The sequence below is a fragment of the Telmatherina bonti genome, assembly GCF_933228915.1.
Source record: "Telmatherina bonti genome assembly, chromosome: 5".
In the NCBI taxonomy this organism is placed as follows: Eukaryota; Metazoa; Chordata; class Actinopteri; order Atheriniformes; family Telmatherinidae; genus Telmatherina; species Telmatherina bonti.
In genome coordinates, this window is record NC_136623.1 from 35,531,353 (window position 1) to 35,545,919 (window position 14,567).

General features: G+C 43.6%; 1 protein-coding gene across 1 annotated transcript in view; it reads left to right on the forward strand.

The window, feature by feature from the left end:
* The window catches only part of LOC306756192 (low-density lipoprotein receptor class A domain-containing protein 4-like), a 171,848-nt gene that overhangs the window by 38,604 nt on the left and 118,677 nt on the right, over positions 1-14,567 (forward strand). The window contains exon 2 of the mRNA XM_079240874.1: positions 10,576-10,716. Coding sequence (XP_079097000.1) covers positions 10,576-10,716 — 141 coding nt within the window. The remainder of the gene's footprint in view (positions 1-10,575; positions 10,717-14,567) is intronic.

Consider the following 14,567-nt stretch of genomic DNA (forward strand, 5'->3'; position numbering starts at 1 on the left):
GACTTTATCTGTATCATTTAGAGTTTTATTTGGCTGTGCAGCCTGCGGTTCATTGTTATGGCTTTAATGGGCTTCAAGAGGTCAAACAATAGTCTTGTTTAGCAGCAGGTATGCTCTTTCACTTCACTTCAGATTCTGTGCCATTTAGCTGAAAAGAACAGCTCCTAATGGCACAGAGGAATGCATGGGCAGAAGATGATCATTTAATAAAGAAAATGCTGTACTTTTACTTCTTTCTTCCGTCAGAAAGACAATCGCTTTTATACGCCGCAAATCCCTTTAATCTCTGTATTTCTGAAAGGTGCTCTGAAAATGCAGCCAGTTCATTGTGATGGATATAATGAGTGAAAGAGGAGGATGAAACAGAAAAGACACATTTCAAAAGACAACTTCAGTGCTGCCTGTCAGGTTTAAACTGTCAAGGTTGGGACCAGGAGGCAGAATTGTAGTCCTACACACTTTTCTGCAGCTTCCCACCTGCCGCCGCCCACCCAAAACCCCATTCCGACCTTATACAACTTCCCAGCAGTAAGAATTAAACAACACAAAAACACTTCTGGGGTTAATCGTGAAAACCTCATAAAAATAAAAACAATGGATCTAATAAAATCTGAAAATAAGACAATAAAGTGTGGCCTACTGAATATTAGATCCCTCCCAAATAAGTCTTTATTAGTCAATGACTTGATAGGTGATCACCACATTGATTTATTCTGTCTTACGGAAACCTGGTTACAGCAAGAGGATTATGTTAGTATTAATGAAGCTACGCCAGCTAACTATTTAAACTTTCACATTCCTAGAACTACAGGCAGAGGAGGAGGTGTTGCAGCTATTTTTAAGTCAGAATTTTTAATTAATCCTAAGCACAAAACTAACTATAAATCCTTTGAATTCCTGACATTAAATTTATCTCATCCAAAATGGAATTCAGAGAAACCGCTCCTTTTAGCATTAGTGTATCGCCCACCTGGACATTACTCCGAGTTTCTGACCGAATTCTCTGATCTCTTGTCTGAGTTAGTGCTGACTACTGATAAGGTCATTGTACTAGGTGATTTTAATATTCATGTTGACGTTGAAAATGATAGTTTAAACATTTCCTTTAGCTCTATTCTAAACTCAATTGGGTTTTCACAAAATGTCAATGGAGCCACTCACTCTCATGGCCACACTCTTGATCTTGTTCTAACATCTGGTATTGAGACTGATAAGCTCAAAGTATTTCCTCAAAACCCTGTCTTGTCCGATCACTTCTTATTAACCTTTGAATTCACTTTATTTGATTACTCACTGACCAAAAATAAATTCTACTATAGTAGATGTTTATCAGACAATAATATTACAAAATTTAAACAATCAATTGAATCAATTTTTTCACCTCTACCATGTGTTAGCATGACCGAGAGTCCCCCTTTAAGCCTTACTCCTGCTCAGATTGATCAACATGCTGATACTATAACAGCTTCAATGCGTACAACCTTGGATAATGTTGCTCCCCTAAAGAAGAAGAAATTAGGTAAGATTATGAAGGCTCCCTGGTTTAATTCCCAGCTTCGAGCTCTAAAACAGGCATCAAGGCGTTTGGAAAACAGATGGCGTTCATCAGGACTAGAGGAGTCTCACTTAACCTGGAAAGAAAGTTTAAGCGTATACAAAAAAGCCTTACGTATGGCAAGAACAGCTTATTATTCATCATTGATAGAGGAAAACAAAAACAACCCTCGGTTTCTTTTCAGCACTGTAGCTAGGCTTACTAGGAGCCGGAGTGCTGTGGAGCCATGTATTCCTTTCTCACTTAGCTGTGATGATTTCATGTATTTTTTCAGGAATAAAATTGACACTATTAGAGATCAAATTGACAATACTCTTCCTTCTACCTATAATGTTGAGCCTGTTGTGGTCTCCGAAGCATCCTTAGAACCAGGATCTGACTTGTGTCTAAATAGTTTCTGTCCTGTCCAACCCTCTGAATTAACTAAAATAATAGCTTCATCTAAACCATCCACCTGTATCTTCGACCCTCTCCCAACGAGCCTCTTTAAGGACATTTTCCCTTTAATTAATACATCACTACTAAATCTTATCAATATGTCTTTAGTGACAGGATATGTACCACAATCATTTAAAACTGCTGTAATCAAGCCTTTACTTAAAAAGCAATCTCTGGATCCAGAGGTGATAGCAAATTATAGACCTATATCTAACCTCCCGTTTATGTCCAAAATTCTGGAGAAAATAGTTTCAGCTCAGCTACATGCCCACCTGAGCAGAAATAATTTATGCGAGGAGTTTCAGTCAGGATTTAGAGCTCATCATAGTACTGAGACAGCATTGGTGAAAGTTACTAATGACCTTCTTATGGCCTCAGACAAAGGACTTGTGTCCGTACTTATCTTGCTTGATCTTAGTGCTGCATTTGATACAGTCGATCATAACATTCTGTTACAAAGACTAGAACAGGTGATTGGAATTACAGGTACAGCGTTAAGCTGGTTTAAATCATATTTATCTGATAGACTTCAGTTTGTTCATGTAAATGACAAGTCCTCCTCCCAAACTACAGTAAGTCATGGAGTTCCTCAAGGTTCTGTACTTGGACCAATACTCTTCACACTATATATGCTCCCTTTAGGCAAAATTATTAGACAGCATGGAATAAACTTTCATTGTTATGCAGATGATACTCAACTATACTTATCCTTTAAACCAGATGAAACAAATCAGCCCAATAGGCTACAAAATTGTCTCATAGACATAAAGACTTGGATGTCTAGAAATTTTCTCCTCTTAAACTCAGATAAGACTGAAGTAATTCTCGTTGGATCTGAAAAACTCTGAGCTAAATTTTCCGGTTTTGTAATGAACCTGGATGGCATTACTTTAGCTTCCAGTGCTACAGTGAGAAACCTTGGAGTAATATTTGACCCTGACCTGTCCTTTGGCCCACATATTAAGCAGGTTACTAAAACAGCCTTCTTTCATTTACATAATATAGCCAAAATTAGGGACATTCTGTCTCAGAGTGATGCAGAAAAACTGGTTCACGCTTTTGTTACTTCGAGACTAGATTACTGTAACTCTCTATTACTGGGCTGTCCTAAATATGCCCTGAAAAGCCTTCAGCTGATCCAGAATTCTGCAGCCAGAGTCCTGACCAGAACCAGCAGGAGAGATCATATTTCTCCAGTTTTAGCCTCTCTTCATTGGCTGCCTGTTGAATCTAGAATAGAATTTAAAATCCTTCTCCTTACATATAAAGCCCTCCACAACCAGGCACCACTATATATCAAAGACCTCATTGTTCCTTATATACCAAGTAGAGTACTTCGTTCGCAGACTGCAGGCTTACTTGTGGTTCGTAGAGTCTCAAAGAGCCGAGCAGGAGGCAGAGCCTTTGGTTATCAGGCCCCTCTCTTATGGAATAAGCTCCCAGTTAGTGTTAGGGAAGCAGACACCCTCCCCACCTTTAAGACTAGGCTGAAGACTTATCTTTTTGATAAGTCCTATAGCTAGGGATGGTTAGCATCCCTTAGTTATGCTGCTATAGGTTTAGACTGCTGAGGGACATTTCCTGATACACTGAGCTTCTTTCTTTTTCTCTTTATCTCTTTCTTTTATGAATTGGCCTTCATTATGTTTTCCCCTCTGTCTGTAAAGCGTCTTGAGATGGCATTGCCGTGATTTGACGCTATATAAATAAAGTTGAATTGAATTGAATTGAATATTGTGAAGAACAAATAGCAAAGAAACAGAGATGGGTTTTCTGATACAGCAAGATGTTTCTGCTTAAAGTCACCGTACTATGACCTCTTATTTAGGCTGGCACATGCAGAAGACGTCCTCTTTAATGAGAACAACTGCTGTTTGTTTGCCTCCTGCTCATTTTTTCAGCCTAAACGACACAGCAGAGCAGTGTAAACCTTTGCTTTTTAACCGTTCTGCATGTGACAGGATGGGGAGGGGGTCAGGTTAACTGCAGTGTCACATTTGTTGTGGCTTTAGCTTTCAGTTCAGAGATTCATGTAACACCTCACAGCAGCGTTGCTTGAGAAGACGGCAAAGAAGAAAACAGGGATGAGAGCATCAGGAAGAGCCAGAAGATGGAAGAGTGAATGTGATGACACACCGTGAGAGGGTGGACAGCGGGCTAGACGAGATGGAACAGACTAGATGGGAGAGTAAGAGAGTAATAGAGACTGGGATTGACATAAGGGAAGATGAGACTGAAAGAGGAGGTTAGACAGATGATCAGAGCAATAGCTGAGACAAAATGAAAGACAGGGTGAAGAGAGGAAAGGCTGGGCAAGTCGCTCAGCCTTCACTAATTGCCACTCCAAGAAAAAAATGGGAAGAACGGTCATGCTGGTCTGTTCTTTGAATCAGATCTCTGTTCCTGCCCCTCCCCCCTCCGCCGCCGTCTAGACAAGAGCAGAACAAGCTGTTATGGGAGGAAGAGGAGAAAATGTGCAGTGTCATTAGGTCGCTCGCTGGCAGCCGGGCGAATCGGAAGGCCTGCAAGGTGCCTGTTTCTGCAATGTGCTGCAGGGATGCGCTGATGAAGTTTGTGTGGGTTGATTACCTGCGCCAAAAACAACTCCCCCTCCGCTAACATTAATGTATTACCTTAATAAGTTTTTCTTTTTCCATGCTTCCATATCTCATCTTTCACCTCAGCACAACAAACAATCAGAGACTAAAGAAGAGAAGAATTGGGCTGAAACTTGATCACAATACCCAATTACCTCCGTAATTATATTAGCTAATGAGTTTGACACTCAGGTGTCAAAGCTGATGTGTTACTGTATTTATTTTTATACTTATTGTTAAATACATCATGTGTCTGCATATTTCACGTGGAAATTCGTCCAATTCTCTCAGTCTCACGGACAAGCTGAATCCATTTGTGAGACTAAATGTGAATGTTTTTAGTTTCAGTTAATATTTCCCTACAAAAAACTGCTGTCACTAAACTAATTTCATTTAATGACCTCTTTATTATTTAGTTGGTTGAACCACATAGTCAACAGATTATCACTAAAATATCTTTTATTGTCGGTTATTAGCTGAACAGGAGAAAGCAAAATTTTTTGGCCGTGATTTTTGTGTAAAATACAGCAAATAAACCACTTCAATAAAAACTTTGAAAGGAGCCTAGGAAGGAAAATACAACCTTTTTAATGTTCCTGAATACATGCAGGTCATTAGGGTCACTACCAAATAAAATTGTCAATTTTGTTCTCGGTCCACCTCCACTGAGGAGATGTCCTTCAGTGAGTTCTCGAGATTTGCAGATTTACTTTAAAGTTGTTTGCAGATCTCATCTGGTGACATCAGGAGGAACTTTACCAATCCCTGGCTGCACGATACAAAGTTGTCACTTTATTTTTAATCGATTATTTATTTACTCTTCATTCATTCACTGGTGGTGGTGAGCGACATGCGTTGCCACAGAGTGCCCTGAGGCAGGCGGATGGAAGCACAGCAGCCAAACTGAGCCCATGGCGTCTCCAGTCGTCACTGGTCACATCACTCGTGATACCAAGACTCGATGTAAGGAAGCATAACTGTCTCGCCCAAAGACGGAACGGCTGATTGGCTGGGATGAAGCAGACCAGCCCTACTGCCCTAGCCGCTGCCTAGCTGTTTACTGCAACTCCTGCCAGCTGATATGAGCTTTAATTCACCATATTTCTAGAAAAAGGTTTAATGACATGAGAGCAAACCACTCTGTGCTCTTCCATCCTGCCCAGTTCTCTTAATGGTTCATTACCTGTCCCTGTTCTGACACCTTTTTTGTTTTGCTAAATAGTGGAGGCTGTTTTCCTTCTCTGTGCATCATGAGTCTGAGAAAAACATTTTTTTTTGCCCTGAGAAGAAAGAAGTAGGTAAAAACATATCCATGGAGATGACACGAGGTGAACATGCCTCCACCGCGCTGTTATTATTTCGCAGTTTGTTTGAGTTTTAATTACATATTCCAGGATGATTATGCTGGCAGTGATGGATCAGAGCTCATTTACCACTGAGATTTTGTGGTTCCACTTGAGCTTGTGTACTCAGAAAGATTCTAGCCCCCCTGCAGAAAACTAAGTATAAAAATAAATACACTGTACAATCAATGTGCATATTTTCAGACTATAACAGGAAAGCTGAGACAATGTCTGCTTTCTGAACTCAGACTGGGAACTGGTTCCACAGAGAGGGATCCGATGACTGAAGGAACCACAACTACACCTGCAGTCTGAGAGGGAAGCGGTCTGATGGGAGAAACTGGATCTGACATCCTTAAGGCTTGGTCACTAAGGGCTTTGTATTTAAGGAGAAGAATTTAAAACTCTAGTCTGGATTAAACAAGAACCCAAAGAAGTACCGGTGTGCGGTACTAAAGGATCGCTGCAGGTTTTGCAGAAGTTTCAACTGAGCAAATTGAGGCTGATGGAGACTCTATTGCAGGACAGTTTACTCTACAGGACGTGTTGCAGAGTTGATGCATAGACAAAAGTAGAATTCATGACTTACACTCCAATCAGTCTATCAGCTCCACCTGCCAGCTTCTTGGTAATACAAATATCAGCCAATCACATGGCAGCATCTCAACACATTTAGACATGGAGACATGGTGAAAATAACTTGCTTCAAAGTAATCATCTCAATTTCTCTGGGATTCACAGACAGTGGTCAGTGGACAGTGGTAAGAAGCAGTTGCCTGTACCAAAACCTGTCATTCTGATAAGTCTCCACATTCAGATGGTAGGATTAGAATTATCTGGAAACAACATGAAAGCATTGATCCAAGCTATCTGGTATTAATGGTTCAGGCAGCTGGAAGCTTACATCATCTCCGACTGCTGTCATCAACGCTATAATGAGTTCTGATATTTAGAGCTAAGAGATGTTTTTAATTCCAAGTTAAATCTAAAATCAAGACTGTCCTGAAAGCAAGGTGGACCTAATGAGGGGGCCATGAAATGATCAATGCATTATCATCTAACAACAACATCCTTTATGTGTTGACATGTTTATATTATTTATGTAAGAATATTTACGCTTTATTTACGCTTTTCCCAAAGTAGAAATTCATTTCAAATGAATGGGTTGATGTTTCTTGTTCTATAAAGTTCATATTGCTGTTATGAAGAGTCTTCACGCATTTATATAAAAGTTTCACATCAACCAGAAGACTTGAAAGTGCACATAAATTTCCTCCTTCAATGTATTTCATCAATCCACAATCTATACATCACTATAAATCCAAGCAAGCTTCTTCTTCTTAAGCTTTTCTTCCTTTTTTTTGTTTCCAAGGCCATATTTTACAGTTCTTATCATTCAGGGTTGATATTTCTGCTTCTCTTTGCAGAACTTTAGACAAAGTGAAGCCGAGGCTTCCCATCACCACACTGGAGGCCACACTATCATGGCCTTGCTTTCCAGTGCATCAAACACTTTGTTGTTGCTCTTTTGCCTTATTGTGATAAAATATTTGCATGGTTTTTCATCCAGAATACCCTTCAGAATACGCACACACACACAGAAATCCATATGACCGTCATTCATTTATTGTCTCATTACCTTAACCATTTTATGATTATATTTTTGTAGTTAGACTGACAATATTTGAGCGTAGGAAATTTGAGTGCATCACATTGATTGAACCAATTAACGTTCACCTGTTGAATAAACGAAAGGTGTCTGTGCTTATTTTGCATTTGTCTTTGCTAGATTGCCTGTAACAAAGCCAGCACTTGAGCTCAGCCTTCACTGCTGGCTCTTGAGACTGAGGCATTGTTGAGTAACTTTGTTCCTGACTTGTCAGGTGGTGCCACAAATTTTGGTTTACTTGGTAAATCGAACATACGTCCTCAACACTTGTCTATGGACATCTGTTGACAGAGTCAAATAGTCAAACACCATTCCAGCCCCAAAAGCTTTGTGAACCCACTCGCATGCTGAAATCACAGCTCCTGGCTTCAAGGTCTCCTTCAGCCACACTTCTACTCTCTTTTTCAAAATGAAACACACCTACAAAAGAGCCGTTATGGTTGCTGGTTCAAGTCCGGCTCGAAGGATAGCTCTCTCAGGCTGCTCTCTTATTGGAGCAGAGCACATGCCAACATCATGCAATGGAAAACCGCATCTCACTACAGATCAGAAGACTCCAGGTTAAACTCCTGGCTTGCTCAAAGAAAGCAGGCTTTGGTTCATGCTCCAGATTTGCCCAGCAAGGAAGTCTTCCTGCATTTCTGTCGCGCTGATCCTGCTTCAGCCCAGGAACGCACTGATTCTCTACTCCCATATCTTATTGATACCTTCTCTTAACAATGATATTTAAACCGTTGCACATACAGCAAAGCTAGATACACCACCTGTAAAACCTCATGTCTTCTAGACTCGCATCAATAGAAAAACTTTCATACAAATCAACAAAGACACACATGTACAGAACAGCTGTGATAGTATAGTGGTTAGTACTCTGCGTTGTGGCCGCAGCAACCCTGGCTTGAATCTGGGTCTTGGCAGGCTCAGGAAGCCCATGGCCCTCTGTCCTTAGTTTCTGACTCTTTTCAGGAAACGCAGGTCTAGGTGCCACAAGACGGGTGTGAAAATCTCATGCGTAACCCGGATGTTAAAACAGACATCTTTATACCAGCCCCCTTATCTGATCTTTTACCACGCAACTTCAGTCTGAACAGCCAGATTGCATTCAATGCATCTTTGGTGTTTTTCTGGAGCTCCTGGAGATAGTCTCCCAAAAGCAGTTTGATGTACTCATAACTGAGGACATGATGCACGGCCCTGGAAAAGTCATGGAGTGCAGAGCAAACAGAGGATTTGGGAATGCCAAACAGGTTAGTCAAGGTTTGGTAACCGTCCCACTGTTGCTAACCAGTACAGCCCAACTTCTACTCTCTTTTTCAGAATGATGGGCCTCCTGAATGACGCAATGCTTTTCTATAGTCTTGAAGCTTAGGTCAATGTCAAGGTACTTCTTGACATTTTAACTCCAGCTTTGCGAACCCACTTGCATCCTGAACTCTCCACTACTGGCTCCAAGGCCGCTTCCACACACTGCTTTGTACAGATGTTGCAGAAGTTTCACCGAGTAGCGAGATCATGGCAAAGTTACATTCTTTCTCCTCAACAGCCTTTTTGCCATTATGCGCTCACATCTTTCCCGACTGCCAACAGACACTGTTATTGACAGAAGCCCCTAAATGACAGTACTAGTTACTTCCACACTGGTTTCCATGAAGACCGATCTGTGCGTGCCATCATTAAAGTTCAACCGAGGATTGGGGTCGCTTTAGGAACCTGAGCTCTTCACAGAGCAGTCTGTAGACATGTCACATTTAAATGTAATATGAAAAGCCAAGCAAAAAAAATGGATTAGACTGGAAAATTGAAATTGCGCATTAAGGCCTGCAGTGTGAACATAGCAACAGTCTGTGTAAAATTCAGGTCGACTGGAAAAGGACAGGTTGAGCTAGCTGAAGGTGATAGTAGCGGCGGTTGGAGGATGTAGCCCTTTTACTACCTTTGATAGCTCAGCTGGTAGCGCGGAGGCCTGTAGGTGCTGCATGACAGGAATCCTATAGGTCGCTGGTTCAAGTCCGGCTTGAAGGATAACTCTCCCAGGCTGCTCTCTTATTGGAGCAGAGTACATGCCAACGTCAAATCCCAGCCCGTAACCTCTATATATATATAGAGATATATATAAAGATATATACTGTATGTGTATACATATATATATATATATATATATATATATATATATATATATATATATATATATATATGTATACACATACAGTATATATCTTTACATTATATATGTGGAAATATATACTCACACATTCATGGGTTTTATGTTTCCTTTCCAACAGATAGTGCTAATCAGGCATATTATTATTTAGACGGAAAGCATTTTGGTAATAACCATGACAGAAACACTTCATGGTTTTGGGCTGCAGCACATCAAAGGCTGCTTTGAAGGGGCTGTTTATTCGATTGCTGTTTTTTACAGGAAGCCATTTTGCTTTTTTCTTTCTTTTTTTTTAATCTGACCTTGTTTTTGTGTGAACACAACACATTAACTCTGCTTTGTGTTTGAGTGCACAGGTAACCTTGCACATTTGGAGGAACAGATAACAAGCAGAATTTTATATAACAGTCATGAGCATTTTGCAGCTTTTAAAACGTGTCTGTATGAAATACAGCTGCAGCAACGCTGCTTTGTGTGTGTGTGTGTGTGTGTGTGTGTGAGTGGGTGTACTTTTTAAAAATTATTGTATCAAAATTGTTCTTTTCAGGTTTTCCATTATTTGGTTGTTTTAACCATTTAAGCGTCTCTGCTGCAGAGACGAAGCAGAATGATTCAAGTATTGCTCCTCAAAGGTGGCGATGCCTTCAGGACCGTGAACAAACAGAACATTTTGTTCTGTTTGGATGCTAAATGCAGCATCAGCCCTGATGCTTGGGCTTCCCCCTACTCACAGAAGAAAATGTTTGGAAGAGTTGTGCTTAAAAATGTTTCCTTTTTTTCTGCCCCCCACCCCTCATTCCCTCCTTGAACAGAGTGCAAGTTCCACTGCACCAATGGGAATTGCTTGCGTCTGGGCTCGCTGATCTGCAACCAGCTGAATAACTGTGGGGACAACAGTGATGAGGAGAACTGCCCCGTGGTCACCCAGCACCCTCCACCGGGCATCTTCAACTGTGAGTGCTTCAGGATGCTGTTACACCTCTGTTCTTCTCTGTGTGTTGCCTCATACAAGTACACCATACCGTCTTGTCATTCTTCCCTCACCCCCTCTTTACAGTCTCTGCTGAGCAGATAAAATGAGGATACCTTCTGCTGTTCATTTAGAACTTTTCATGCAGTTTATATTGTATTTGGACAGATTTGAAGTGTGCTGCTCTTCATTGTCCTGGTGAAAAGCAGCTGCTGCTCCAACAGTGTGGATGAAATGATATTCTGAGATGATTTCCATCCCTTTGGATGGAGGTTTGTGGTGGATTTTAAACTAAAACGATTTCATATCTGTGTGCTTGAAGGTTCTGTTGTTGGACATGCTGTTTTACTTGACTTAACGAATGCCTGGAGTCATGTGCGTATCCTAGCAGCTGCTGTTCCAGTGCTTTGTTTTGCACAGGATGCCCTCAGGACCAGGCTCTAGCTCATTTGCATTTTGGAAGTTCTCAGAGTCTGAGATGCAACACCTTTCTTAAAAAAATAAAAAATTGTGTGCAAAGCTGCAGTTGTACATGTCTATGACATGAGTAAAATACAAGCAGAGCTGTTCTGTAGTTGCAAGCAGTGACTAGCAGATTCAGCAGTAGTGCAGATTTGGCTTTTTCCCAAAGGCTTGACATCATATCTGGAAATTATTTTCTTCTTCCTTTATTGTACTACTTTTTGCTTCCTGATATAAATTACAACTTCTTCTTCTTTTTTCTAATCAAAGTGGATTCATAGTAAAGCCAGTAGATAGTGATCTGGAGACCCACTGGTGGAGCCACCAGTTTTCCAGCTTCAGCCCAACACTGATGTTTAACATAGTTCTGAGTCGGCTGTCTGTCTTTCCCACGTTACAAACTGGCTACATGTACACTAATCACATAAAGCTAAAAGTATTGCTTCATCTCCGACACCCCATTCTTAATCTGCAAGGTCGGTCCACTCATTGGCGTTACAAGAACTCTTTTGGGAAGGCTTTCCACAAGATTTATGGGCATGTTTGGACATGTGTGCCGTGCCCTTAATGGCTGAATCTTTTGAGTGCCCTGGATCAAACTCAGAATTTCTGAACCTACTTCACCCCTGAAAGGTGTTATCTCCTGAACAGTCTATGGCAGGGGTGACCAGCTCCGGTCCTCCAGGTTTTCCATGTATCCCTGTTCCAAAACACCTGACTTCCGTTAAATGGACCCAACAGACAAAGTGTTGTGGGTGAGGGGCTAGTAGGATCCAAAGAGCGGACACTGTCTGAGTACAGAGAGAGGTTTATTGATTTCCCACAGATTCCTGTGAATTCTTCCAGCGGAACTTTCAGAGACTGGCAGACTGGCGAGCGTCAGGAGGCAGGCAGGCAGGGGAGCAAGCGAACGAGCAGGCAGGCTGGCTTTCTCTGGCAGGAGGAAGACAGGACAGGTTACAAATCAAGGTCTAGCACAAGCAACGTAAGCTGAGGCCGAGAGCTGTTTTACCGCAGGGCAATCAACAATCTGGCGCTGGATAGCAGGCAGAGCTGGTCTTAAATAGGTGGTTCGTTGATTGCAGAAATGTGGATCAGCTGTGCCTCCAGTTCCCAGCTGACCACACCCACCAGGGAACAGGAATCACCACAGTACCCCCCCCCCCCCCTCAACGGGAGCCACCCGGCGACCAGAACTTCTCGGGATGGGCCCGACGGAAATCCCTGACCAGGGAAGGATCCAGGATAAAAGAGCGGGGGACCCAAGCCCGCTCCTCAGGGCCATAACCCTCCCAGTCAACCAAAAACTGGAAGCCCCGGCCGCGACGGCGCACATCCAGAAGACGTTGGACGGTGTACGCCGGGCGACCAGCCACAAGCCGGGCGGGAGGAGGGGGCCCGGAAGGAGGGACCAGGGGGCTGGAAGACACAGGCTTCAACTGGGAGACATGGAAGGAGGGATGAATCCGCATAGATCGGGGGAGCTGCAGGTAGCGGGGAGCCAACTTCTTGGCGTCAGTTCGCAAGGGAATGTTCTTCGAAGACAACCAGACCTTCTGACCAGGAGCGTATCTGGGCCCAGCTGTGTGATGGCGACCGGCCTGGCGTCGACCACGTTCCCCAGCCCGAAGCAGAGCAGTCCGAGCCGTCCTCCAGGCCCGACGACAACGGCGGATGTGGTGCTGAACCGATGGAACAGCTACTTCAACCTCTTGGACAGGGAACAGGGGCGGCTGGTACCCAAGAGAGCATTCAAAAGGGGACAGACCAGAAGCTGAGGATGTGAGGGAGTTGTGCGAGTACTCAACCCAGTCCAGATGGTCGCTCCACGATGAAGGGTTGGATTCAGCCACACAACGAAGGACGGTCTCCAGGTCCTGGTTTGCTCTCTCTGCTTGACCGTTAGTCTGGGGGTGGAAACCGGAGGACAAACTGACTGTGGCGCCAATGGAGAGACAAAAGGCCTTCCACACCTGTGAAGTGAACTGAGGTCCTCTGTCAGAAACTATGTCAGTGGGCAATACATGGAGTCGGAAGACATGGTGCACCAACAGGTCGGCAGTTTCCTTGGCTGAGGGGAGCTTGGGGAGAGCGACGAAATGCACAGCCTTGGAAAAACGGTCCACTATAGTCAGGATGGTGTCTTTACCTTTGGAAACGGGTAGGCCGGTAACAAAATCTACTGCAAGGTGCGACCAGGGTCTGCTAGGGACAGGCAGAGGACGTAGAAGACCAGCTGGGGGTCGATGCAAAGCCTTACTCCTAGCACAAGTGGTACAGGCCGCCACGAACTCCTGCGCATCCTTCTCCATGGTTGGCCACCAAAACCTGCGTCTGATAAGGGAGAGAGTGCGTGAGGAACCAGGATGATAAGCCAAACGGGAGGAGTGACCCCACTGGAGAACCAGGGATCGGGCGGTGTCGGGAACGAACAATCGATCCGGGGGACCAGTACCCGGGTCAGGCTGGTGTTGCTGGTCTGCAATGACCCTGTTCTCAACCTCCCATGAGACCGCAGCCACGATGCAGGAAGCTGGTAGGATGGTTTCCACCACAGAGGTGGTGGCTTCAGGGGCAAACTGACGTGAAAGTGAGTCGGGTTTCTGGTTCTTGGAGCCTGGTCTGTATGACAGTGAGAAATGGAACCGGTTGAAGAATAGAGACCAACGGGCTTGGCGGGGATTCAGTTGTTTAGCCGACTGCAAATACTCCAGGTTCCTGTGATCGGTCCAAATAAAGAATGGAACTCTGGATCCCTCCAGCCAGTGCTGCCAGTGCTCTAGAGCCAGTTTGATGGCAAGGAGTTCTCGGTCCCCAACATGATAATTGCGTTCCGCGGGGGAAAGACGTCGGGAAAAGTAGGCACAAGGGTGAAGTTTCTGGGTCTCAGAAGATCTCTGGGACAACACGACTCCTACTCCGGTGTCCGAGGCATCCACTTCCACTACGAATTGGTGGTTCAGGTCTGGATGGATAAGAACTGGAGCTGAGGTGAACAGTTCTTTAAGTTTGTGGAAAGCCTGGGCTGCCGCATCTGACCAGTAAAAAGGGACCGATGGAGAAGTGAGACGGGTTAGGGGGAGAGCTGTACGGCTGAAATTGCGTATAAAGCGTCGATAAAAGTTTGCAAAACCCAGAAAGCGCTGCAGTTCTTTAACAGAGGTTGGAGTCGGCCAATCCGCAACAGCCTTGATCTTCTCTGGGTCAGCTCAGACCTGTCCACGCTCAAAGATATAGCCCAGAAACGAGATGGTATCCTTATGAAAGTCACATTTCTCTGCTTTGACAAACAAACGGTTCTCCAACAGTCTCTGCAGTACCTGTCTGACATGTTGCTCATGTTCCGAGTGAGTCCGGGAGAAAATGAGGATG